At 43.0% G+C, this 27062-nt stretch overlaps 2 protein-coding genes across 5 annotated transcripts; both read left to right on the top strand.

The window, feature by feature from the left end:
* Positions 1-1117: 1117 nt before the first annotated feature.
* On the top strand, positions 1118-9034 carry GIMAP7 (GTPase, IMAP family member 7). Of its 2 annotated transcripts, none has more exons than XM_035029473.1 (2): positions 1118-1210; positions 7548-9034. In XM_035029473.1, exon 2 carries the CDS (start codon positions 7588-7590, stop codon positions 8461-8463), a length of 876 nt encoding a protein of 291 aa, XP_034885364.1. In that variant the 5' UTR covers positions 1118-1210; positions 7548-7587; the 3' UTR covers positions 8464-9034. The 2 variants fall into 2 exon arrangements, with proteins under 2 accessions (XP_034885364.1, XP_034885365.1); XM_035029474.1 differs by having other exon boundaries at positions 1145-1263.
* Positions 9006-20052, top strand: GIMAP4 (GTPase, IMAP family member 4). Of its 3 annotated transcripts, none has more exons than XM_035029470.1 (3): positions 9006-9139; positions 16214-16276; positions 18280-20052. In XM_035029470.1, exons 1-3 carry the CDS (start codon positions 9037-9039, stop codon positions 19209-19211), a joined length of 1098 nt encoding a protein of 365 aa, XP_034885361.1. In that variant the 5' UTR covers positions 9006-9036; the 3' UTR covers positions 19212-20052. The 3 variants fall into 3 exon arrangements, with proteins under 3 accessions (XP_034885361.1, XP_034885362.1, XP_034885363.1); XM_035029471.1 differs by lacking the exon at positions 9006-9139 and adding an exon at positions 14188-14468; XM_035029472.1 differs by lacking the exon at positions 9006-9139 and adding an exon at positions 15352-16113.
* Positions 20053-27062: the final 7010 nt, after the last annotated feature.

Raw genomic sequence — 27062 nt, 5'->3', positions numbered from 1 at the left:
AAGAAAGGACCTGGCATTTTCATTTTGTGCCAGACCTTGCAAATTACAAAGCTGGTCCTGGTCTGTGCCCTTATTGGAAGTTGGAAAACAGTTACCTGGGGCTCTCCGAGTCATTAACACCAATAATTGGTCCAATGATAAGGACCAATAATATAGTCACTAACACCATAATTTCCAAATCTAGCTGCTTCCGTCCATGGGTAGCTAGCCCATTGTCCACTATTTCCTGCCACATTTAGTCTTCTTAGTACCTGCCTTCAGGCTTGAACAGTGACTAATCCAATGTCTCCATGTAGTGAACCAAAGTATATAATGAAAAGCATAATATTTCTGTGGTGACGCAATAGACAATTGGAGCAGTTGGTCGGTCGACCATGACAGCTTTGACAATCTGCCTCTCATCTCAAAGTTGCCAGAGCAGGTTGGAGTGAGACACTGGGTAAATCTGGGAAAATCGATCTGTGTCTGGGTCTAGGGTAGGGAGAGGTCGAAAGGTTGGAGGGGCCAGTTGAGTCTGCTCCCTGGGTGCATCTTTCCTAGTCAGGTCATGCATGTTGTCAGGCTCAAAAGAACCATATGAAGAAGACTAGAGGTTTGTGGTCATTGAAAGACTTTTTCCAGGCCACATCTTCTTTTTCTCTTGGCTCCCAAAGGTTTAGACTTTTGGCTTTGTACCTGAATGCTAACGATTTTTGAATGAGTAACTCGAGACCTTCATGAAAGACTACACTAAAAACCCATATCATACAATCCCTGGGAAGTATCCCCAGGCTCTAAATTTGGAAACACAAAGCCACATATCTGAGTTCCTTCTTTCCAGAATCACCCGAAAGTCTCCCACTTTATCTGGGGAAGATGATCAGACACTGTGGCTGGCTCTGTGTGCATGATTTGGGTCATTTAGTAAGGGCCTTTTGATCCACCACTATAACCCCAAACAACAAATATAGCTTTGGAAATTTTGGTGTAAAAACAGGCACACGGAGAAAAAGGTTTCAACTTGGCCCAACTAAAGCAGCCCCCAAAGTATGGGGCAATATTTCTGTCTCTTTAAAGGCAAACTCTTCCTTCACTAGCTCCACCCAATCAGAACTTCCTGGCTCAGAGGTTTCAAAGGGTACAAACACTTTTTCCTTACAGTTAAAGCAAAAGCACCAGCTCAAACAGCTTCTTTGGAAAAAACCCTGAGAACTCATCATCTCTTCCAAAGGTGAGCCTGGCCTCAGAGCGATGTGGAGCCGTGAGATGCAGCGGGACACAGGGGTATGCATGGGGTGGACTCTGGTCTGTGCCAAGCAGCCCAGCAAGGAGGATGCTGCCAGAGGGTAGTGGTGGAGGGTAGGGTGGGAATAAAGAGACCGATTTGCCCAATGTCGCGTGTCTTGTATTTACAGGACAAACTTGCTGAAAAACACCCCTTGCATCAGTTGCTGTTGTGACAGACATTGAGCACCATCCATTTCCCTTAATGGGAAATTAGTGTCCTCAAGGTCGGTCTTTAGAGCCGGAAGGCAATTTAAAGACCACTGAGTCCGAATCCCTCTTGTTCCTGAAAAAGGATCTGAATCCCAGGCTGTGTGAATGTGGTTTCATTAATCTCCCAGGGGTACCTTAGTCACTAATGGCAAACTGAGGACCTTCGTCACTCAGCAAACTGAGTAAGGACTCAGCAACATTTAAGGAGCGCAGCTGTGTGATGGACAGTGTAGCAGATGAGGTGAGGAGGATTGCTGTGGGGGTGGAGAGGTAGCTATTCTACACACACAGTGTGTCTGAAACCCTTTTGTTACCTTCCCTAATTCCAGGCTTACTACCACTTCACTGTTTCTGGAAAGAGTCAGTGCTGTCTCCCTTGGTCTCCCCTGATCTATTTCTGATTCAATGTAAGTGGAAATGTAGGGAATCAAGGACCAGGAAGGACCCAGGAAGAGACCATGGTGTGCAGAGGTTATTATGCATGAACATGGTGGTCAGACAGTCTTTGAATTGGATCCCCCCTCTGCCCAATGCCTATTAGCACTGTGACCTTGGGCAAGTCTGTCAGCATTTCGGAGCCGCATCAATTTCCTCATGTAAACAATTAGAATAGGGGTGCCTGTCTGGCTCAGTCAGAAGAGCCTGTGTGTGACTTTTGATCTCAGGGATCGTGAGTTCGTGCCCCACATTGGGTGTAGAGGTTACTTAAATAAAAAATAAATAAACTTTAAGAATTAGAATAAGAAAATTGGCTTCCTTGCAGGTAATTTTGGGGAGTAAAGAAGAGAATGTACAAAACCTATTTACCAGGGTGCTTGGTATAGAGTATACATTCAGTAGTTGCTAAAGTACGAAGAAGTTAAATTTTTTATTGTGGGAAAATTTTTTTTTTAAAGATTTTATTTATGTATTTGATAGAGCACAAGCAGGTGGAGGGGCAAGCAGAAGGAGAGGGAGAGGGAAGGGGGAGGGAGAAGCAGGTTCCCTGCTGAGCAGGGAGCCCGATGTGGGACTCAAACCCAGGCCCTGGGATCATGACCTGAGCCGAAGGCAGACGCTTAACGACTGAGCCACCCAGGCGTCCCCAATTGTGGGAGACTTTTAACTCATTCAAAGATAAAGGCAACTTCCCTGTACCTTCAACAATTATCAATTTGTGTAAGTCTTGTTTCGTCTACAAGCCCCTCCTACCCATCCCAGATTATTTTGAAGCAAATGTCAGACGCTCTATCGCTTTATCAGTAAATATTTGAGTATGTATGTCTGAAAGAGAAAGACCATTAAAAATATGACTTCTTCAGACTTTGAAAAGCAATTAGAAATTTTTAAAAAATTACCAGATGTATTCAGATTCCCCAATGGTCTCATAATTTTAAAAATTGTTTGGAAATCAGATCCTAATAAGGTTCATAAATTGCAATTATTTGATATCTCTTCAGTTTCACTTAATGTGAAAGTTTCCACCTTCCTGTTTCTGTCTGTGAAATTTTTGTTGTCGTTGTTTAAGAAAGGGGCAGTCTTTTGTCCAACAGAGTTGGACAGTGTACCATTTTGTTGATTAAATCCTCGAGATGTCCTTGAACATGCTCTTCTAGTTTCAATGTTTTGTATGAATTTATATTTAAGGAGAGGCTTGATCAGATTAAGGTTTTCCTCGTTTTTGGGGTGGGACTATTTCATAGTAGCCGTTGTAAACATACATCGGAAGGCACATTATGTTCGCTTCTCTCTCTTCCTGTGATTTAGCAGACACTAATGACAGCCTAGAGTAAAATGGTTTCATTAAGGGTCACAAATTATGATATTCTAATTCTATCATTCTTTCTTCATTTATTAGATGGAATAACCTTATGAAAAGAACTTCCCCTCAACAGTTCTTTCATTTCCATGAGGTCCAGTTATATAACACAAAAGACATGCTTGATTCTTTCCCTTTATCTGTCCATGTTCAGAATGATGGAATTATTTCCTAGCATACCCCAAAAGGAACAATTGACTTCTTTAAATATGATGATATTGTTATGAATTTGTGGATTTCAACATATTTGATCTATTTCAATCCATTGGAAATATTATTCTATGGATCCTCAAATTGTCCCATCTGTGTCAGAGCTTCTTCAAGTTGACTCTTTAGTCCTTTTGATAAGATTCGGGCAATTTTTTATTTTATTATATTCTTAAAGATTATTTATTTATTTATTTGACAGAGAGAGACACATCAAGAGAAGGAACACAAGCAGGGGGAGTGGGAGAGGGAGAAGCAGGCTTCCCGCCGAGCAGGAAGCCCAATGCGGGGCTCGATCCCAGGACCCTGGGACCATGCCCTGAGCCGAAGGCAGACGCTTAATGATTGAGCTACACAGGGGCCCCTGGAGTAATTTTTTAAAGTAATCTCTATACCCAGTTTGACCCTGAGATCAAGAGTTGCATGCTCTGCCGACTGAGCCACCCAAGTGCCCCATGGTCTGAGTAATTTTTGGTAGTATCCTTGCTTTATAGTATGACGAGACAGCCTAGGATCCACTTGCACATTTCCTAGCCCAGACTGGGATCAGTACTTTTTCCTAAGAGTCCTAGTGTTTTTAGTGGGAAACGGCATTTGAAGAGCACAGTATGGGCACTCAGGATGCTCTTTGCCACTGGGCTTGTCACTGGCCTTCAAAACTACACACACACACACACACAAAGCTAAGAACAAGATAGGATTCCCGAAAACAATTTCAGATTATTTTTGGCAGGTTTCTTTCCCTTTTTGACCTTATGGCATATTCCACTCTGGATGGACAATGAAATTACTGCATTTTCAAGTTTCTTTGGCCAATTTTTTGTGTGCTTTATCCATCACACCAAATACTATGTGTCATTTGCTTTTGATTTTTATGAGTATTATTTTAAATTATTTATTTATTTATTTATTTAATGTAGGCTCCACGCTGGAGCCTAATATGGGGCCTGAACTCATGACCCTGAGATTAAGACATGAGTTGGTTGCCTAACGAACTGAGCCACCCAGGCGCCCCTTACTAGTATTTTGAGATATAGTTTTTGTTGTATAGTTATATAAACTATTTACAGGTTTCCCCTACTATCTGAAAGCAGAATGCTCCTATAAAATCTTTCATAAACCAAAATGCAGAGAAACAATTACCATTAATTTATAGGGGAACATTTTTTCGGTATTCCCAGATCCCCGCCAAATCACCTCCCTCTGCATTTCTGATGGCTTTCGACACAACTTGCTGACCAATGCACAGAATCAGTTGAGGTAAAGCCCGCATGCTCACATGGTTCAGAGCTCTGGCAGCTGGATGCTGAGATGCTGTGTGGGGTTCCTGGGAAGGGGCTCGGCAGCATCATTCTCACGGCCCAAGAGGTTGCTGCCTCTCACGTCGCTCATCTCAATGTAAAACAGACACTGAACACTGTTTTCGCTTCCAGCACTTTTTGTAAAAATGAAAATCCTCTTCGAATTTACTTTGGCTAGCAAAAACAGGTCCACGTGTAGGTGTTTCATAAAAGCAAAGTGATGTAATTCGAGCTTTGTTTTTTTAATTTTTGAAAAGATTTATTTATGTATGTATTTATGTATTTATTTATTTATTTGACAGAGAGACCGAGAGCACAAGCAGGGGAAGCAGCAGAGAGAGAGGGAGAAGCAGCTCCCCCAGAGCAGGGAGCAGTTTTTATACTTTTTAGACCAAGAGACAGTGAATCTGGGAGGAATTGACAAGACAAAGAAAACTTAACCTTTGGGAGCTTCGATTAGTAAGGAATTCTAAACAGACTTTGGGCTGGGGTAGTAAGTGAGTAAAAAGTGACAAGAGTTGTCTGTACAGCTTCTTGGCTCCAAATCTCCCATCTCTGGTCATAAGGATGTCTCTTTAGCTCCTGGGACAGGGAGGGCATCCTTCACATGGGAGATTAGTTTCCGACTTGCAGGGGGACAGAGGAGGGTCTGGGTGTCCTTCTTGCTCAGGCTGTTTCTTTAGTAACTTTTATTGAAAATAATCAGCATGCCGAAGTGGCACATTTTGGGGTGGTCTGTCCTCATACAGGCATATATCCTAAAATTGGGACTAATACTCCAAGGATAAATGCACATGTAGTTTGACAAGATAGTGCTAACTTCTCCTCTGTAGGTTTTGGACTGTTTTTCCATTCCCATTAACCATGGAGAAGAGGACCTATTTCCTCTAAGCCTTTACCAACAGATTATATCAGCAAACTTTTGGATTTTTGCCAAACTTGTAGGTGAGAAATAGTATCTCAGGGTAATTTGAATTGCTTTAATTTAGTTATTTTGTTTTTTTTATGTTTGATTTCTTCTTCTGTATTCTAAGTGAATGTTCATATATTTTCATATATTCAAGGGTATTTATACTTTGTCCTTTGAACTGTTTATTCATATGTCTTATTCCATTTTCTATCAAGCTGTTGGTCTTTTGTTTCTCTACTTTTAGGAATTCTCTGTATAATAGGCTAATTTTCTCTTTTATTCATCATTATTCTTTGTATAGTAGGAAAATCAACCCTCTTTGATATCGGCGGAAAAAATTTTCCCTCAGTTTGACATTTGTGTTTTAATGTCTGTAGTGTTCTTTGCCTCACATTATCTTTTAGATTTTTATGTAATCAAATTTATGAGTCTTTTTCCTTACTCTCTTTAAAATCTTAGAAATATTTTATCCACTCCAGGTTACCAAGAATTTACCCACATTTCTTCTAGTATTTATATGGATTATTTTTTACGTTTAGATTTCTAATCTATTTAGAATTTGAATGGCATAAGAAAGTGGATGCAGTTTTGTGTTTTTCTGTATGGTTTTATAGTTATCTCAGTGCTGGTTATTAGTCCGTCTTCCCCCCACCCTCCCGCCATTGATGTGAGATGCTGCCTTATTGAATATAAATGTAACATAATATAATTGAATTGAATATTCATGAATATAGTATGATCAATTTGGTCTGTTTCTGAATTTTCTGGATTGGTTTCACTGTTCTGACTCTCTGTTCATGCACTGACATCACCACGCCTTAAATATAGAGGCTAAAATGCTTTATACTCTGGTAGAGCCAGTCCTCCCTCATACTTCTTACCTTTCTTGATTGTCCAGGATAATTTTCTTTTTCATTCATCCAAATGAATTTTATTTTTTTTAAAGATTTTATTTATTTGACAGAGAGAGAGACAGCTAGAGAGGGAACACAAGCAGGGGGAGTGGGAGAGGGAGAAGCAGGCTTCCCACAGAGCAGGGAACCCGATGTGGGGCTCGATCCCAGGACCCTGGGATCATGACCTGAGCCGAAGGCAGACGCTTAACTACTGAACCACCCCGGTGCTCCCCAAATGAATTTTATAATCAACTCTTCTAGCTGCAGTGGAAAATAAGTGGTGACAAAAAATTTTAAATTTATATGTATATAAAATCACATTAAAGAAGTATCTAATAACTCAAATGTTATGAAATGCTTTAAACATGAATTAGTATTGCATTTGGTGAAATGTCTTTTCTGCATCTAGGTATTTTTATTCTTAATCTATTCATGAGAATGTGTTGTAACAACCCATTTTCTCATATTGAAGCACCCTAGGATTTCTGAAATAAATCACATTTAATCATGGTGTGTTACTTTTTAGTGTCTAATAATTTATTTAGGATTTTGTATTAGTATTCACAAATGAGACAGGTCTGTAGCTTTATTTATTGGTGGGATCTTTGTTAGTCTTCGGGATGAGTATCATACCTATGTCATAGAAAGAATCAAAAGATTTCCTTCTTTTTAAATCATCAGGAATAGCTTAAGATGCACAGAGTTTCTTAGATCTTTAAGGGTAGAAGTGAGTTCCCCATGAAACCACCTGGACCTGGTACTCTTTGGTGTGGAAACTCTTTAACTATTTTATTATTTCTTCCATGGTGATTGAACTGTTTCATCTTTCTGTCTTTATGGGATCCACATGGATAGTAGACCACTACACATTTTCAAGGAGGAACAGAAAGGAGAAAAGAGGGGGTAATGTTTTCCACTTACTTCCATTGACCCATTTTCTTCTCCTTCCCTTCCTTAAGGTCTGCGGATACCTAAGCCCTGGAGCCTCCTGATACTGACATGGCTCACTTGCAGAACAGGAGTCTGAGGATTGTTCTGGTAGGGAAAACAGGAAATGGGAAGAGCGCAACAGCAAACACCATCCTTGGGAGAAAAGAATTTGAATCTAGAATTGCTGCTCACGCTGTTACCAAAAGTTGTCAAAGAGCATCCCGGGAATGGAAGGGGAAGAATCTTCTTGTTGTTGACACCCCGGGGCTCTTCGACACCAAGGAGACCCTGGAAACCACCTGCAAGGAAATCAGCCGTTGTGTCCTCTACTCCTGCCCCGGGCCCCACGCCATCCTCCTGGTTCTGCAGCTGGGCCGCTATACAGATGAAGAGCAGAAGACCGTGGCATTGATCAAGGCTCTCTTTGGGAAGCCAGCCTTGAGGCACATGATCATTTTGTTCACTCGCAAAGATAACTTGGAGGGTCAGAGCCTAAGTGACTATATAGCAGACGCAGATGTGACCCTCAGGAGCATCATCCAGGAATGTGGGAACCGCTGCTGTGCCTTCAACAACAGAGCCACGGAAGCCGAGAAGGAAGCTCAAGTGCAGGAGCTGTTGGGGCTGATAGATGAGATGGTGTGGAGCAAAGTCGGGGCTTACTTTTCTGATGACATTTACAAGGATACAGAGGAAAAGCTGAATCAAAAGGCAGAAGTCCTGAAGAAAATCTACACTGATGAATTAAAGAATGAAATTAAACTAGTAGAAAGAGAATATGCTCATAAATCACAGCAAGAACGAGAGGCAAAAATAAAAGCGCTGAAGATGAAGTATGATGAAAAAATAAAAAATCTAAGGGAAAAAGCTGAGCAGGGTATATTTGCAGAGGTTTTAAATGGGATTATGAAGGTGCTTTCAAATATATGGCATATATTTTGGTAGTCATGTCAATTTCACTTTTGCTCCTGAATTTACAGTGATTTGTAATAGCAGTAGACTGTATTTTCCAAAGATGGCTTTGACAATATATTCTATCCTACTTATTCTTCTTACAATCTGACTTCATTACTTCTCCCACTAAGTTGCGGGGTCTATGTCGCCTACCTTGGAATTGGATGGACTTTGTGACTGTTTTGATAAATAGCAGATGGTTGAAGCAACCCCTTGGGACTCTAAGGCTAGACACGGAAAATGCCCCCGGCCCCGCTGGGGTGCTTGCCCTTGGAAATGGGCCATCATGGTGTGAGAAAGGCCATGTCGCCCATTGAGAGGCTCCCAGCTTGGCGTCGCTGGCCAGCTCCCCTTTTATCTTCTTCTATCTTTTATCTTCCAGCTGGACCAACTTGCTAGCCATACAAGCAAGGTGACATGGAAGCAGGTTCTCCACCTGCCCCACCACCTCAGACAGAGTTGCCAAGAGCAAAGATGAGCAATCCCCACTGAGTCCTGCCCAAGTTGCAGATTGATGAGAAAAAAATAAATGGTGGTTGCTGTTTTAAGCCACCGAACTTCAGAATGGTTTGTTCTGCAGTGACAGCTAACCAGAATGAAACCTCTTCCCAGCTTGGTCCCCACCACCGCCCATTCCCCGCCGTCCCTCTTCACAGTGCCGACAAACGTAAGAAGTTACAAAATTGGCATCCTCAGGCAATGAGATATAGACTTGAAGGACTCAGTTTAGGAAAATTCAAATCGAAATCCCGCATACGTTACGTGTGCACGCCCCTCGGGGCATGTGCTGCTGCAGGGTTGGTCTATGAGTAATTTGTTAGTGAAGCATCGGGTTTCTCTGGAAAGCTGCTTCTGTCGTTCACGGAGATCTAGAAGTTGGTAGATTCTCTTAATGCTTTTCTCTCTTTTCTTTTTTAGGTCCCATCCTAACTGAAAATGTGTCTGACTGTAACTAAAAATCTCTTCTGTGCCAAATATTTTTCACTGGCCTCTGCAGACCCACACTTCCGCCTTCTTCACCCTAGCTCTCTGCCCCAGGAGGCTGATCTCAATGGACTACATTGGTGGGATCTCCTGCTCTCTGACTTCTGCTTGGCCTGGCCAATGGGAAGTCCAAGTAGGAGACCCCAGGGGAGTAGAAAAGCAAGGCTGGGTCTTCGTTCTCCTGCCTCTCTCCCTGCAGGGCCATCTCTGACCAGCCACAACCCTAAGCCAATGGCGAGAGCTCCTCCCAAGACAGCCTCTCTACCCAACTCATCTTCTGGGTTCCAGTCTTTGTTCACCCCCTTAGGGTTGGGATATCATCTTCTCACCATTACTAGCACTCCCCCTTGTCGTTTCCAAAGCCCTGTATCCACAGTTTGTAGGAAGTCCCTTCTCTAGAACTCCCCCCGGGACCTGATGAGAGTAGGCCATCTTTTTGCTGCTAGAATTCTGATTGATAAATCTTAGGATTCTCACTTTTCTTTCAGAGCATTCCCTGATCTTTATGGCTGTTGTTGGTTTGAAATTCCCTCTAGTCTTTTCTGCCACCAGAAAAATCGCTTCCTTCCCCTTCCGAGCTGTGACATGGGCAGTGAGTATTTGAAAGTTTGTGTCTTGCTAAAAGAATTGAGAAAGTTCGAAGTTGGAGGGGTGACTTTCTTTCATTTACAGTGATGGCAGACATCCCAAATTCAAATCATCAGAATTTTTTTTAAAAGATTTTATTTATTTGAGAAAGTGAGAGCCAGAGAGCAGAAGTGGGGTGAGAGAGCACGAGCAAGGTGAAGGGCAGAGGGAGACGTAGACTCTCCACTGAGCAGGGAGCCCCATGTGGGGCTCGATCCTGGGACTCCAGGATCATGACCTGAGCTGAAGGCAGATGCTTAACGACTGAGCCACCCAGTCGCCCCCAAATCATTGGAATTTTTACAGTCGTCTTTGTTTTGACTATGAACACGACTAAGAGTATCTACTGTATCAATGAATTTTAGGGAGACGGATTAGAGATTAAGTCTGGAAAAAAATAAGATCCTAAATCTCTGCTCATCACAAGTATTAAGAATGGAGTAAAAACGACATGGAAGAAAAAAAACTCTCATAAGCAAACATATTCATAACATATGTCAAATAACACCGCTGGACCAAACTGCTCTTTGCCTTCATGCAATTCTTATATTCAAAAATACTTCCTTGTGAGCGACTCATCTGTGCAGTAGTATTTATGCCGTGTCCTGATGTTTTTTCATTTAAAAACCATTTAAAAGGCATTTTCCCTCAGAGATGTGCAGAAGCATTATGAATTCAATTAACCTGTGTTAAGGCCTATTGAACGTGCAACTTCCGTGAGCTGATTTCTTTTCTCTCAGCCTTATATTCTATTTTGGAAGGTAAGACATACCTAGAGGAAAAAAGGAGTAAATCAAATAAATCATTATCTTTTTACTTGACAAATGAAATATCGCTCACTCATCTTAACCTATTTTATATCCGAGTTTTCTCTGAGTGCTGAGGACTCTGGAAGTTCCAGCCTTTAATGTGTGCATGATCCCCGTTATTGAAACATGTGCTAGCCATGATCCATAATGCCGAATTTAAACTAGGATTTATAGAGGAAGACCTGAGGAAGAATTCAGGGCTTGACGTCTACTGTGAAGGATGTGTGGGATGCGTCCACGTGGGTGATGGGTCCGACGACCATGCTTCTTTCCAGAAATAGGAAACTTAAGGGTGACAAGTAAGGTTGTCAGGGGAAGGGTAGAGTCAGGAGCAATAGCGTTCAGTTAGGTTTGTGCCAAGTTGAATATCAGTTGTCAAAGGTAGGGTCCAATGTAAATGATCTGCATTAACTTGAAATTTGGGTCTGAAGATTATGTGAAAGGCTTGGGGTGAATGGGGCAGGATAGTAATATAAATATCTCCCTCAATTGCAGCTGAGTCTTCAATAATTGCCAATATCCCCACAGTCCAAAGCTAGATGCTAGAAGATCCGTACAGGACTTGCAAAGGAAAGAGCAAGAACCAGTTTTGTGAGGTTTAGTTCTTCAACTAATTTGATAGGTATTTGAAGGGGTCAAGAGGAAAAGTTTTTGTTTTTTTTTAAGATTTACTTAATTGAGAGAGAGAGAGAAGGTGAGTGGTGCACAAGTTGGGGGAGGGGCACAGGGAGAGGGAGAATCCTGAAGCAGTCCCTGCCGAGCAGGGAGCCCGACTTGGGGCTTGATCCCAAGACCCTGAGATCATGACCTGAGCCAAAATCAAGAGTCAGACACTCAACTGACTGAATCATCCAGGTGCCCCAGATTTTTTTTTTTAAGTTTTAAAAAACAGAAAGAGAGAGTGTCTATGGTCTACAATTTCTATTAATCCCTTTTCTACAATGATTAGCCTATGTCCAGTTGGCCGTCTTGAATTTGAAATCCCTGATCTCTTGTTAAATAGAAATAAAATATGGTAAGAATGTGCAAACGACTTTTACATATTTATATTCACACACCATCATTTGTGGCCGTTCACAACTTGTAAAAAGAAATTCTAATTCCAAGTACAAATTGTTACTACTTCAAATAAGCAATAATAAAATGAATAAAAAATCAACCTCCGAAGTTTTCTGTAAGCAGTCTGGGCTTTTAAAGCTCCACCGTCAGGACTCTGAAGGTCAGAGTCAGGCAGGACAGCCTGCCCTGGCCATTTCCCTCAGCTCAGGTCGGAGCTGGGACGGTCCTTCATTAGGCGTCTGTGGCAGGGCTGGGTAGCGGGCATGCACCTTGCACCTTAACCTCGTACGTATCCTGTGAAGTGCCCGCAACTCCATGAGGCGGGTGAGATAAGAACGGAGCAGGATATGGTTGTGGGGAAGACAGGAAAGAAGTGCGGTCGTGCACAGGTAAATTTACAACAAATTTGTGTTCTTGGGAGAAGTTCTTGTGAGAAGCTTGTGGGCGTTCTTGTGAGAGGCTTCTGAGGGCCGGGCTGACATCGACCGTGGACCACACACTTCCTGGGGGCTGTACTGTGAGGTGTGTAGGAGTCATCCTCCGCTCTCTTTCCTACGTAATTTCTCTTTTTCCAAATATTTTTGTGCACTCCACCAACTGTGCCGGCCGGGTGCCCACCGATTTCTTTTCTTTTCCTTTTAAAAATTTTATTTATTTATTTATCATTTTATTTATTTATTTGAGAGAGAGTGCGAGCGGGGGGTGGGGTGCAGGGGCAGAGGGAGAAGCAGACTCCCCGCTATGAGCCCAGGGATCATGACCTGAGCTGAAGGCAGACGCTTCACCGGCTGAACCACACAAGCGTCCCTCCACTGACTTCTTCACAGTCAGGAGGAAGCCAGGAAAACAGTGGAGGCAGATTTTCAGTGTGCTGAGAGAAAAAAAGAGCTAGCCTGAAATCCTGCACTCAGGGAAAATAGCCGTCACAAATGAGAGCAAAGTACACACATTTCAGGGGCGCCTGGGTGGCTCAGCGGGTTCAGCATCTGACTTCGGCTCAGGTCGTGAACCTGGGTGTCGTTACAAATGTCAGCCATAATAGGGAATTCCCTATATGTAGTGATCCTTGTAACCCCAATAAGGAATATCTAAGTAATGGCTTGGGGGTTTAATAGTACTTAAAATTTCGATTTGGATCATATTTTACATCAATCTCTGCTCTCACTCCCACACTTAAATAAAGAATGATACAAACCTTCTGGCTGGGCTTATGCTTAGTAACAGAATATAATCCTACCCTTTCTCTCTTTAAATCACTTCAGAATCACAGACATGTGTTTACACCCTGCCTATTCTTTTGACTTGCTTTTTTTGCCTATCTCACCCAAGGGCTGAGTCGTCCTTGTTGTTTGGGTTATATTGTTCTAGAATGTTCTTTATCCTCACTCCTAGTGCACAGTTTATTCCATTGCCCTGTCTCCTGTTTAGGAGTAGTTACCCTGTGCCTGTATGCACAAGGCCGACCACATACTATCCTCAGAGATATTTATGTCTTCTATTTTCTCTCTTTGGAATTGTTAGCAGTTTGTATAATTACTCAAGTGTTACGCAACTTGAAATAAAGTCTCAGTTAGGCGGTGTAATTGTAAATTGGCACCTCTTTCATAACGGAATCCATGTCTCTAGGGAACTGGGATCCATGCTGCTCACCACCGCCCCATAGTCTCACAGTTTACATTTTCATGACAGATAGTGTCAGATGTCAAGGATTAGCCTATTGCAAATGGTCTGAGCACCATCTCGCAGGGTGACTCTGGACCTGTCTCATTAGTTAAAAGCAGATCAGTTACCCTCACTTGCTTCAAGCAGATGAGACCTTGGAAATTGCAACTGTCTCTCCCCCAGTCACTGGGAGGGAGGAGAGGAGGTAGGGCTGCTTATGCTGATACAGGCCTAAAGCTCTAGGGGCAGGTGTTGGGCTGCAAGGCCTGCTGTGCTGAGACGTGGGGTCCGGGACCGCAGGCTTTTCGGAATAGCTGGCAGCCTCTGGTTTCAACTCAGCGGTTTTTCCAGAATGTCACAGCATAAACCATATTTTATCCCTCACGGCAGAGCGTTTGCATGGCTGAATAAGGTAGCTACTAGGCAGATGTGGCTATTTAACTTTAAATTAATTCAAATGGGGTACCTGGCTGATTCCATCAGTGGAGCTTGCAACTCTTGATCTTGGGGTCGCACGTTTGAGCTCCCCATTGGGTGTAGAGATTACTTAAAAATAGAATCTTTAAAAATATTAATACAAATGAAGTAAAATTAAGAATTCGGTTCTGCAATCACACTTACATCACATTTCATGTGTCAACAGCCCATGTGGTTAATGGCTACCCTATTGGACTGCACGAATCAAATCCATCATCGAGAAAGTTCTATTTGCGGGGCTAGATGCTGAAGTGGGCAGGTCTCTTACATGAAGATGTTTGAACAGCTCCTCCCCTCACTTCCTCTCTCCTTTTTCTCAACATTGTGGCTTAGCATTGCCTTAAAGTTAGAGAAGGGAGCAGGACCCAGATTTTCTAGGTAAGAGAAAACGGCTATTTGGGGGAGGGGACAGAGGGTAACGTGATTTGGTGGAGAGAGGACCTCTCCCCTGGGTGTATATCTTAAACCTACCAGCATATTTGTTCTCAGAAAGTGTATTTCTTGTTGGTTCCTATTTCCTGTATTTGCTGATGTTAAGCTGTAAATTTGGTGGTGGTTGTTTTTTTTTAAGATCTTATTTATTTGGGAGACAGAGAGTGAGCTCATGTGGGCTCGTGAGAGAGCACCAATGGGGGGAGGGGCACAAATAGAGAAGCTGGTTCCCCGCTGAGCAGGGAGCCTGATGTGGGGCTGGATCCTAGGACCCTGGATCATGACCTGAGCCGAAGGCAGCCTCTTAACCAACTGAGCCCCCCAGGTGCCCTGTTTTTATGTTTTGTTTTTGTTTTGTTTCATGTTGGGTTTTTTTTGTTTTTTAGAGAAGGAGGGGGCAGGTAGAGACAGAGGGAGAAGGAGAAAGAGAATCAGAACACTAAACAGGCTCCATGTCCAGTGTGGAGCCCAACTGGGCCCTGAGATTATGACCTGAGCCAAAATCAAGAGTAGGCCACTTAGCCGACTGAGCCCCCCAGGGACCCCTGGATACTTGGTCTTCAGGCAGTGGGAGAACTCAGCCACTAGGGCAATCTTCTGTTTTCCCATCTAAACTGGGAGAAACAGCACAGCATTGCAGAATGAAGAGAGGGCCCAGGGGCATCTCAGTGGCTCGGTCTGTTGAGTGTCTGAGTCTTGACTAGGGCTCCGGTCATGATCTCAGGGTCCTGAGTCTAGCCCCGCATCGAGATCTGGGCTGGGCATGAAGCCTGCTTAAGATTCTCTCTCCCTTCCCCTCTGTACCTCCCCCAACTCACTTAAGAAAGATCTTTAAAAAGAGAGAGAGAGAGAGAGAAAGCCCACATGCCGGAACAAGGACCTTAAGAAACACCCAAAAACCTTTTGTTTTCCTATTTCTGTTATCCTACTTACTCCCTAACACCCATCACCAACATCAACTTTGTGGCCAAAGCTGACTTTAAAAAAGTCTGTGATTTCTCTTCTCAGTTTACAAGAAGCTGTTTCCTACTCCCTATCCATTAGAGATAAAGAAATAACTCTTCCTACAAAAGGAGTGTCTGTCTTTCTAATAATGTTTTAAATGTTTTGGGATGGCTTCTTATCAGATGAACCTGTCCTTAACAACTAGTATTTTCAGCCTGTCCTAGTCAAAGTCTGCTCCAGTGAGAGTTCTTTGTTAGGAAACAAAATTCAACCAAGTAAATTGGAAGATCCAATTGATTTTATTGAGCATTCATGAAGCAGGCAGCACCCCACCCTGCAAGTAGAGGGGCCCTCCCCTGAGCCACACAGAAGAAAGGCATAAAGGCACAGAGAGGACATTAAAAAAGAAGAAGAAGAAAGGAATTTATTAGCAAGGAAAGCATTGTTTAGGCACACTGGTTTCCTGGGGGGAGGGGTGTCTGGGGTCTGTCAGTAAATCCCTAGGATTGCTGGGGAAGGGTGTCCAGAAGCAGTACCAACAAAGCCCTCCAAGCATTTGCTTGTATAGAGAAAAAGGAACAATCTGAAGATGAGCCAAACTGGAGAGTGCAGAAGCTTTGGGAAATATGGGAGGAGAAAGCAAGCAGCAAGTTTACAGGGAAAAGCAATTGCTGGCCGGGGGAGGCTGAGGTTTCCACTTACTTTCCGTGTCCCTAAAATGACTAGTTGTGTTCCTTTCTGTGCAGGAGTTCCCGCTACAATGTCAGCCACGAAGTGTGGTGCATGCTCCAGCAAACCTGGGAGCCTTGGTGAGAGGGTGTTGGGGGGGTCCCCTGTGCGGCAGGGCGGGGGGAGGAAGGAGAGCTAGCAGGGGGTTCTCCTGAGCTGGCAGCCAGCCCTCATCCTTGCTGGAGCAAAATATCCAACCCCCATATCTGATTTCCTCTCCATTTACTTCCTCTGGACCCCCTGCACTTTCTCCTGCTACAGGGCCTTTCAGTGTCTCTTCCCCTGACTTGCTGCTCCCTCTCACTAGGCCTACAGATGCCCTAAGGATGTCCCCAGGTTGGAGTCTTCCATTGTCCTGCTAACTGAATAATCATCTGAACTCCCATCCACATTTTTTCCTTAGATAATCCTCACCATCCTGTGTTCAGTGTTCTTGGTTTCTGGAAATCTCCTTCTCTCACCCCAGGATTCTGGTGATCAGATGTGAGAAACTGCATCAGGGATGGTTTTGCTAATGCTCAGAAGGTGATGGGGATGATACCTACAGATTTTGTGGAAGGCAGAGTTGGGGGTTCTGCAATATCTCTCCTCTGTTTGCTATTTTTAAAAGAATATTCCAATTTACAGAGGAGACAGAAGGGGACAAAATGGAAGCAGAGAGACCAACTGGGAGCCTCCTTGGGAGGCATGGATGCCGATGGTAGCTTGAGCTGGTGTGCTGGGCTTCACAGTGGAGAGAAGCAGACAGATTTGCAGGTGGAGCCAAGAGAGGTTGCTGATGGGCTGGATGGGGAAAGGAAAGGAAAGAGAAGAATCAAGAGCAATGCCTAGATTTTTGGTCTGGGCAACTGGGTAAATGGCGATACCCTCTCTGAGAAATAAAATGGAGTTGTAATAGTGTCTGGAGTTGTGAGTGTGGTAATGTATGCATCACCTTCAAGCCGAAATGGATGGTTGTAATACAGGATTCCTCACGCAGGAACCAGACTCACTCAAGGGCTGGGCCAGCAGGGTCTGCCTTCTCGGAGAAACAGGCTCCCAAATGAGATTGCCCATTGTCTTCCATCCTGCGGGTCCCGGTTCTATGCTTAACAAATCCTGAAGCCCAGGACCCTATAGACACAGGAAGGAGATATGCAGAGAAATACTGAAGACAAATGCAGAAGAGCTGTATGGGTGATTTGGTGTTTCACTCAAGGCCCGGTTATTCTGAGAACAGGGTTTCTATTGCTAAGCTGTGCCGTGCTGGGATTAGCTGTCCACTTTCCTAGGAAGGAGAATGTGCTTCATCTAGTGGAACTAAGAAAGGATAACTCCACAGGCACTAACCTGTATGGATTTCTTTCTTTCATTTTTTATCTATCAAGGGATTTTATAGTCACTTAAGCTAACTGTCACTATTTTCTGGCTATCATTCTTTAATGTATTAATTTCGAATGTAAAAAAAGTCACTAGATTCGAAACTAAGGTCTTTAACTTGAAATGGAGGAATTTTGTCCTCTCTCGGGTCACAATCCCTAACAAGTTGGTCCCACACAGGAACTGGAAAGGGACGCTTTGTCTTTCTGCCCAGGCATCCCTATTGTACCCTGCCAGGACGGGATGGGTTGTAGAACCCCCCTACCTGGCTTCTGAATGGGAAGAAGAACAGTTCCATTTTGACTACAAACTGGGGGAGGAGCGCCCACAGAGACATCCCAAGGTCAGATTTCGAGTTACTTCCTGCATTGCTCCTATGGGGAAGAGCTACCTGCAGTAGCTCAGAATTCTCTTCTTGAGCTATTTTGTTTCCTCTTCTGTGGGCTACTTAGCTACAAAAGGTAAGAGTAAGAAGCTCCGCCGAATCCAGGAAAGTCCTTGGGCCTTCCCCATGTGCGGCAAGAGGAACATCAGGCTTTCTGTAGACTTTCAATAGGGCTTCTGTAGAAAGGCCTTCTGTAGCGTTCCTGTGAGTGCAGAGGTCGCTCACGGGAGGGGAGCCTAGGGCAAGAGAGGAGGAGTGTGTGAGTGGAACAGGAGCCCTGCTGGGGAAAGGGCCAGAGGTCCATCCTAATGCCCTGGCTTTTGTTTCCTGATGTCCCAGGGCTTGGAACCCAAGACCACAGAGATGCACAACTGAGACTTGTCTTAGTGGGTAAGACTGGAGCAGGAAAAAGTGCAACGGGCAACAGCATCCTTGGAGAGAAAGTGTTTCTTTCCAGCCTTGCAGCAAAATCAGTCACCAAGGTCTGTAAGAAAGGGGGCAGCCGGTGGCAAGGGAGAGAACTTGTCGTCGTGGATACGCCTGGCATTTTCGACCCCGAGGTACGGGATGCTGACACTGGCAAGGAGATCGCTCACTGCATCCTCCTGACCTCCCCTGGGCCTCATGCTCTGCTCCTGGTGGTCTCGCTGGGCCGGTACACGCAGGAAGAGTTCAAGTCCACGAAGAAGGTTCTGGAAATGTTTGGAACCCAAGCTAGGAGATACATGATTCTCTTATTCACCCGGAAAGATGAGTTGGAGGGCATGAGTTTCCATAAATTCTTAGAGGACGCTCCAGACAGCATGCGAGAGCTGGTGGATGAGTTTGGGGATCGCTACTGCCTGTTCAACAATCGGGCGACAGGAGCTGAGCAGGAGGCCCAGAGAACGCAGCTGCTGGCGCTGGTCCAGCGCATCATGGTGGAGAACAAAGGAAAGTGCTTCACCAATAAGATGTACCAAAAGGCCGAAGAGGAGATTCAGAAACAAGTCCGAGTGACACAAGATTTTTACAGAGCAGAGCTAGAGAGACGGATAGTGCAGATCAGAGAGGAGTTCGAAGAGAAAATCAGAAAGCTGGAGGACAAACTGGAGCAGCAGAAACAAAAGGAAGAAATGGAGCGAAAATTAGCAGAGAAGGAGGCTCTCTATGCTCTAAAGCAGCAAAATGCCAGAGATGAAGTTGAGAGTCAAGGTGGGATACTTGACTTAATCATGCAAGCATTGAAGATTGCTCAATTTGTTTTCTTACTTCTGTTTAAGGAAGATTAAACGGAATGCAAAGATCTATTTCCTGCATGTTTTCTGGTGGTCCTGCCCCCACAACTCATTCACCAAAGTCAGAGTGCTCTCAGCTGTGTCTCCCAGCTCTCCCAACTAAGCGATGTAATAAAGTTCACTGTTACTGATCGGCAGAGGTTTGGTTGACTTAACAGGTGAGGGACAAATTGTCAGTTTGTGGAACTGCAAAGCAGAAAGTATGGATGCTCTCTACCTTGTGAATTCTTCAAAGAAGATGACCCCAAACTTTCTCTTTTGCTCCTTAGTAAAAGTTTCTCCTCTAGATTCTTCCTAGATTGCTGGATCATCTGCCTCTGTGACGTCTACTCCCTTATTTTCGCCTTTAGGACACAGTGATCACCTCACCCATATGGTTTGTTAGACAGATTGGTTTTGTGTTGGGCAATCTATAGATGGAGAGGCTTATAGAATTCTTTGCAGATGATTGGAAATTTGTTTAATTACATTTTTACAGAAGGACTCAAATTGTTCCTTATCAGCTGCCCATTGAAGAACAAAGAGTCGTCTGGAAAAGAGATCTCTCGGAACTCAACTAAGTGAAATGCCAGAGAGAGTGGACAACAGACAGAGATTCAGCACATAAGGGAACAACGTTTGCTGTGTTCAGACACATCTATAGCAGCTCTTTGACCCAATTCAGTGTAATATATTTGCTGAATTAACCAGTTCTCTCCTTTTCTTGTGAAACTCACTGTTGCTACCAACACCTTGATTACTTACTGCTTTGTAGGTCATCTGCACACTACCACCCCCCACCCAGTTGAATTGCTTGCTTCTTGTTACTATAATAAAACTTTTCTGTTCTCTCATACTTGTACAGAATTGGAGTCCACTTTTTCTTGGAAAATACCACTGCTCCTTCTTCTAAGAACACAGTGATGAGTTTCACTTTTTGGGTAAAAGTTCAATATGATTTGGGAGCTAGTCTTGGTCAACCCTCAAGACATCTCTCCTCCTTTTTCCTGGAAGATTCCAGCCACATTCTCAACCCCTCTGCCAGTCAAACACCACGCCACACACTGCCAGTCAAACACCTTGGATTGATTCATTCTGCATTGATAGAAATCATGTGTAACCAAGGTTTCAGAGACCTTTCTGGTTTTCCCAGTGCAAAAATTCCCCTTTAAGATATGAATAACAGTAGGAGGTGTCTGTATCCCTTTTCCACTGGGTACTTCTCACCCAATCATTTCTAGGGCTTCCCAAAGCACATTCCCATGTTCTACGAACATGTCCTGGTGGTCATATGTGACTTGTGCCAACTCCCCTTGCTCTGCCATCTTGAAATTGGCTTCTCCATGCTCTAAGCCATTTTGCCCCAAGGGACATATACGTCTCCCTTATTTTCCCAAAACAAATATGATTTAGACTGTACATTAAAAAAAAGATTTTATTTATTTATTTGAGAGAGAGAGAAAGTGAGAGACAGAGCACGAGTGGAGGGGGAGGGGCAGAGGGAGAAGCAGATGCCCCATTGAGTAGGGAGCCCAATGTGGGGCTCCATCCCAGCACCCTGGTATCACGACCTGAGCCAAAGGAAGACACTTAACCGACTGAGCCACCCAAGGGTCCCTAGACTGTACATTTAATGAAAGTTAGCAAAGGCTTGAGGATAAGAGAAGCACAACACAAAGAAGCTTACAATTCTTCTTGAAATTATCACTCAGAGACAGATTTGATTTCACTCTACAGAATGTGGGTGCACTTTGAATCTACTGTTTTTATCATTGGAGTTTCAGCCAAAATTCCATTATGAATTTAACATCCTATTGTGTTACGACCTTTTGTAAGCAAATATTTAATCAAAGAGCCACATCTATCTCCTAAGAAAAAGGAAATACAGGTTCATGAGACGGGAGGCCCACGTGAAGTGCCCTGAAAGCAGTGTTGCCCACTTGTCTCCCAGGGCAGAAGGCAGATAGAAGGTCCTTGATAAATACTACCCATTGTGGTTCATCCAATAGGAGGATGAAACATATGACATATTCCCGTCTCTTGAGGTTTAGGAGCCTATATCTATTCATCCACTCATTAACACTCATAGATTGTTTGACTTCAGGGTAGATTTTATACCATAAGAAAACACGGAGAATCTAGAGCTAAGTAAAACAAAGTCCCTTTTGAGACTGGTTTCCTCAGTATAAAGATTCTGAGAATCATCCAAGTGGTGTGTGTCCATAGCTTGTCCTCTTTTATTGCTGACTAAGATTCCATCTGATGGATGCACCACACTTTGTCACTTCTTCTGTACTTAGTCTTACGTCCCTAATTGTTTTCTCTCATCTCATTGCATTGGCTGAACCCTCTATCATGATATTGAATGGTAGTGGATGGACACACTTGCTTGGTTCCTGATATATCTTCACTGATTCCCAGTGGAGTAAGTGAGATGCTCAATTACAGTAGTCTATAATTTGTGTGTGTGTCATTTTCAGCAAGTATTCTCCAGCCACTTTTTTCTTGAGTGAACAGCTATTCTATTATTTATCATGAACAGCTAATCAATTTTGTCAAAGGCTTTCAAAAATCATCTATGGGAATAATCTTATGATTCTTTTTCCTTCTATCTATTAGTAAGGTGAATGATATTAATAGATTTTCTAATAACAAACCGATTTTTCATTTCTGTTTAAATCCTATTTGGTCATGATGTATCACATTTGACAGTGTGGTGCTGGAGTCTATGTGCTAATATTTCATTTGATATTTTTATATGGATACTCATGAGAGATATTGGTTTATAGTTTTATTCTTTTGTACAGTGTTGTCAGGCTTAGGTATCAATACTATACTTCCTTTTAAAAATTTCCCTTCATTTCCAACGTTCTGGAACAATTTAAAGAGCCCTAGGACTGTCCGCACTTTGAAGGTTTGGAAGAATTTCCATGTCAAACCATCTGGTCCTTGCGCTTACTTTTTGGCGAGGTTCCTGGATGGCTTTCTCTATCTTCTCCATGTAAATTGGTCGATTTCAACTTTATCTCTCTAGTGGAGACAGTTTTGGTGATCTGTATTTCTCTAGGAAATTATCCATTTTGTCTAGGTCTTCACATTTATTTGCAAAGAGGTCTTAAATTTTAAAAATTCTCTCTAACTCAGGGGCCATTTCCTCTTATCATTTTGAAAATTTTATTTGTGCCCCTTCCCTTTTTTTTTCTTGAAAAAGTAGTTTAATTTTTTTCAACAAACAAGAATTTTAATGTGTTAACTAAATCTAGTGTTTTGTATTCTCTACTACATCAACTCTCGTTTTTATCCTTATTATTTCCGTATTTGTGCTTTCCTTTTGGTTTACTTCATTGTACTTCTCCAGTTTTCTCTTGAGGGGGGAATTGAACTGATTTATTTCCATTGTTTTTATTGAAGAAGTCTCAGGTGCTGTGCATTTTCCTTCCCTCATTTTTTCTTTTTTAAGATATTTATTTGAGAGAGAGAGAGGGAGCACCAGTGGGGTGGAGGGAAGAGGGAGAGGGAGAAGCAGTCTCCCCACTGAGCTTGGATCCCGACGCGGGGCTTGATCCCAAGGCCCTGAGAGCATGACCTGAGCCGAAATTAAGAGTCAATTACTTAACCAAGTGCACCACCCAGGAGCCCCGGTGTGCACATTTTCTTAAGCATTATATCTCTGGTATAGATTTGTGAGAAGGGACATGAGATAGGGAACTTTTAATTTTATTTTTAATTCCCTTTGAGTTAGTAGCTGCTTTTATAGGAAAGATGCTTGGAGCAAGCTTATGGAAATGAGTCCCCTAAGACTTTAAGTCAATTGGTTCTTGTGGAGTAGTGTGGATAGCATTGGAAACAGCCTACATAGCAAAATTAAATGTAGACTACATTTAATATAAAGAGAAATTGTAAAAATTTTACTTTTATTTTTAATTTTTCTAGTCTTTCCTAGCTCCTATCCATTACTTCTAGGGAAAAACTATAACTAAATGTTTAATCTTGTTTAAAGCAGTCCAATCTGATCTGTTAAAGAGACCCTTTAGACAGGGTTCAGTCTCTCTATGTAGGTGACTTCAGTAACTATCCCCCAGCCACCATGTTCCTCTCCTTCAGTGGGGGATAGATGCCTACGTGACATTGGAACTTGTTGAGAAATTTGTTGTTTGACAGACAGAATTTGGGACACACATCTCATTGCTTTATTCTCCTTTCTTCCTCTCTGTTTTCTTTCCCCTGTAAGATGATGGAGTATTCCCAACGCCACTTATCTGGACATCTACTGTATAAAATGTTACTGCACAGCAAATGAGACCTGGACCTTGTCATGCCAATTGGAGGAGTGATAGAATATAGACAATCCGTTCTAAAGAAACACCCTGGATTACAAGGCCGCCGGCTTTTAACAAAACCCTATTACTATTTCTTACTATCAGAAGCTGATTCTTCAGGTTTTTCTCTGTATTTTGGGAAGCATTCGCATGCGTCAGAGCCACCAGGAAGGCTTGCTAAAGTACAAAGTTTCTGAGAATCTGCATTCCCAGCATGCTCCCAGGTGCTGCTGAAGCGCTGGCCTGGGACCATACTTTGAGAGTGACTGGCCTGGGGCAAAGATTCTGTGATTGAATGGGAAAAAGGCAAAGTCACTTCAATAATGTTCAAGGCATTTCCCTCGTTCCAATTGTTACCAGCTGGATTCGGGGCACCAAAGACTCCTCCTCTCCGAGATTCTGATGGAAAAGCATCCACACCCAGAACTAAACCAAATAGGGCAAAATGCCAGATTTCTACCAGAAGTCTAGGACTCCCGAGTCAAGAGAACTGGAGACCGTAGCAGGGACCAGAATCCAAAGTTAGACGTCTTCCTTCTTCTCCCTGAATGGAAGAGAGCTAGTTGCATCTAATGGGGCCGGCTGACAACCAAAGAGTTACAGTCTGAGATGACTCAGCTGGAAGTGCCCGGAGGAGAACTTCTTTGGTGTGCATATAGGGTGGAACAAGGAACCAAAAGTGCGGTCATGTCTGGTCACAGCAGGTTAAAAGGGAGCGAATACCATCTGTTTCCTGTTCTCTAGAAATAAAAATATTTAGCAAGTGCCTTAGGGATGCAGGGAATTTGGTGCACCGCCGTGAACAAGGAAGTTCGCCGCCCACTCACTACTGTGAGAGTATGTGTCAGCATATTGAGACGCAAGTAACTAAAATACCGGATATTAAATTAATACTTTGTCCCAGGCTTACCCAGCATTAAATAGGTATAAGTGTTTGGGGTTTGGTTTTGTCTTGTTTGAGAGCGAGAAAGAGAGAGAGCACGGGCCGGTGTGTTGGGGAGGGGCAGAGGGAGAGAGAGAATCTTAAGCAGGTTCCAACCTAGGGCTCATCTCCGGACCCTGAGATCAGGAAAACAGGTACAAGTCTTATTCGATGCCTTGGATGCGATAGGAAACATTCCCATAAGATTGGGTATAAGGTGAACCCTTACCTATAAATTTTTCACTGTGCTGAGTCCTCTCTTGTCCCTGTGGCACCACTGATTCTCCCCGAGCGTCCCTTCTCTGCATCCCGGGGAAGGAGCCTAGAAGGACATTCCCTATCATCCCTTCTCCCTTAGGTCCTGGTTAGAGTCTGCTAAAGAGAGGCACTCCCTCGAGATTCGGAACGTGGATGAGAAGGAGCACCATTGTCCGGAAGCCTTTGCAAACACACAGCGGTTGTGCTTCGAGGCTGACGACGTGAGAACCGCCTGGCTCAGCGCCCCAGTTCACTCCCCAGACCCTTGCATTCCCAGCCCTCCTGCGCTTGGGCAAGCCTCTCATTTCCTAGATGGACTTCAGTTTTCCCAATCAAATACTCTGTATAAGCGGTGGGAGCTGAAATATTTCTGCAAACAAATGAAGCAAAATGAAGTAGGATCCAGAGGTGGAAAAGAGCATGGTCCAGCAGTTCTGGGGCACACAGGATGAGATTCAGATTGGCATCTTGTGCAGGTGTTTCCATCGCAAGAGATTTGTGCCAAATATCTATGAAAATTCTCATTTGACAGGCTTAAAAGATTTTGAAATATCCATCCCACCAATCTGATATTTTGCCCTGAATTTACAGCATGTCTTCATAGATTTGGGAATATGTTAAGACACACTCAAAATATTATTTGGGCAGTGTCTTATATCACTCCTCTCCTATAGCTCTAAAGAAAAATACTTGCAGCTTTTCAAATTTCAAATTGATTCATCTTTGAGATTATTAAACAGGTCTTGTCTTTTATGGACAATGGTTTGGTGTCGTAGTATGTCTTTCTTATTTTGATACTTTAAAATTCTTAGGCTTTTCTGAAAAATTTCCACCGAAACTTTTCATACCCACAGTAGTTTTTTTTTTTTTTTACTCTCTCCAACTAAAAGTGTTGTTTTCTTGTTTGCAATAATCCAAGCTGCTTTTTTTTTTTAAGATTTTATTTATTTGCGAGAGAGAGAATGAGAGACAGAGAGCATGAGAGGAAGGAGGGTCAGAGGGAGAAGCAGACTCCCTGCCGAGCAGGGAGCCCGATGCGGGACTCGATGCAGGACTCGATCCCGGGACTCCAGGATCATGACCTGAGCCGAAGGCAGTCGCCTAACCAACTGAGCCACCCAGGCGCCCAATCCAAGCTGCTTTTAAGTGGCCCAAGTTACAAGCTCAGACCCTGCTAAAAATTGTTTAGAATTGTTTTGTTGGACATTTAATTCTGGCTCCAGTTACTAGTTTTATCAACTTTGTTTTTGATTGTTGAGAGGAAACATTTTATCAGAATTCCTATGTGTATGCTGAAAATGTCTCCAACCACTTTTTCTCTGGCTTTGCTGGACTGCAGGAAATTGCAATGGCTACTGGTCAAGAATTTTGTAACATATCTTCTTCTAGTCTCTTTCTCTCTCTCCATTTCTGTCATAGGGCTTGCCTGGTCATCTCCATTTGTTCTGCATCGGTGTTATGCATTCATTTTGTAAAATATTTGATTTATTTAGAGCGAGGGCACCAGCAGGGGCGGGGCAGAGGAAGACGGAGAGAGAGACTCGCAAGCCGACTCCATGCTCAACTCTACCCCAGGACCCTGAGACCACGACTTGAGCCATCCAGGTGCCCCTGCCTTCATTTTAAAGTTAAAAATCTGTCCATATTTATTTTTAAACTAAAAATCAATTTAAGTGTATTATGAATAAAATAATAATCAGTCTTTAAGTTGAATTGCCAAGTACAATGTAGATAGGCGTTACCGTGACTCGTCCTCTCTATATCAGGTAGTCAAACATAAGTACCGCATCAGTGGAAAAGGATTATTCGAACCGAGTCGATCTATTGACATGACTAGCTCAACGATGGGTTTGTGTGTAACACTAGAAACAGTTCACATGGCCAACGTTTGCATTGCATAACAGCAATAACATGTGATAGAACAGTTGGAGGGAAATTTACTTCTGCCTCAACAACAAAGCTGTGTTTCATGGTGAAATCGTTTACACTGCTTCTGTTTTTAAATTTCAGTTAAAACTAATTATAATTATGTAAAATGTTACACTTCTCAGGTGTACCAGCTACATTTCAAGTGCTCAGTAGCCCCATGTGGCTAGTGGCTGCCATATTGAATACTACAGTTTCTAGAAAATACTCAAATATTTGGAAATCAAATACATACTTCTAAATAATCCATGAATGAAAAAAGACATCACAAAGAATATAGAAAATATTCTAAACTGAATGATAGTGGAAACAGAATATACAAAAGCTTGTGAGACATAGATATGCGTGTGTAGAGGAAAATTTCCTTTTTTTTAAGATAAAGATGTATTTATTTATTTTAGAGAGGAGGGGGAAGGGCAGAGGGCGAGGGCGAGAAAGAAT

Source organism: Mirounga leonina, unplaced genomic scaffold (genome assembly GCF_011800145.1).
Source record: "Mirounga leonina isolate KUSES-001 unplaced genomic scaffold, KU_Mleo_1.0 Mir_240, whole genome shotgun sequence".
Taxonomy (NCBI): Eukaryota; Metazoa; Chordata; class Mammalia; order Carnivora; family Phocidae; genus Mirounga; species Mirounga leonina.
This window is presented reverse-complemented; position numbering and strand designations above follow the sequence as displayed.

What these genes read in the sequence shown, in the direction of transcription:
- GIMAP7 (XM_035029473.1), top strand. Translation starts at nt 7,588, where the DNA reads ATGGCTCACTTGCAGAACAGGAGTCTGAGGATTGTTCTGGTAGGGAAA.
- GIMAP4 (XM_035029470.1), top strand. Translation starts at nt 9,037, where the DNA reads ATGGTTTGTTCTGCAGTGACAGCTAACCAGAATGAAACCTCTTCCCAG. An exon ending in TCTTCACAGTGCCGACAAAC is followed by an intron (nt 9,140 to 16,213) that starts GTAAGAAGTTAC and finishes CTTTCTGTGCAG; the next exon opens with GAGTTCCCGCTACAATGTCA. An exon ending in CAGCAAACCTGGGAGCCTTG is followed by an intron (nt 16,277 to 18,279) that starts GTGAGAGGGTGT and finishes CTGATGTCCCAG; the next exon opens with GGCTTGGAACCCAAGACCAC.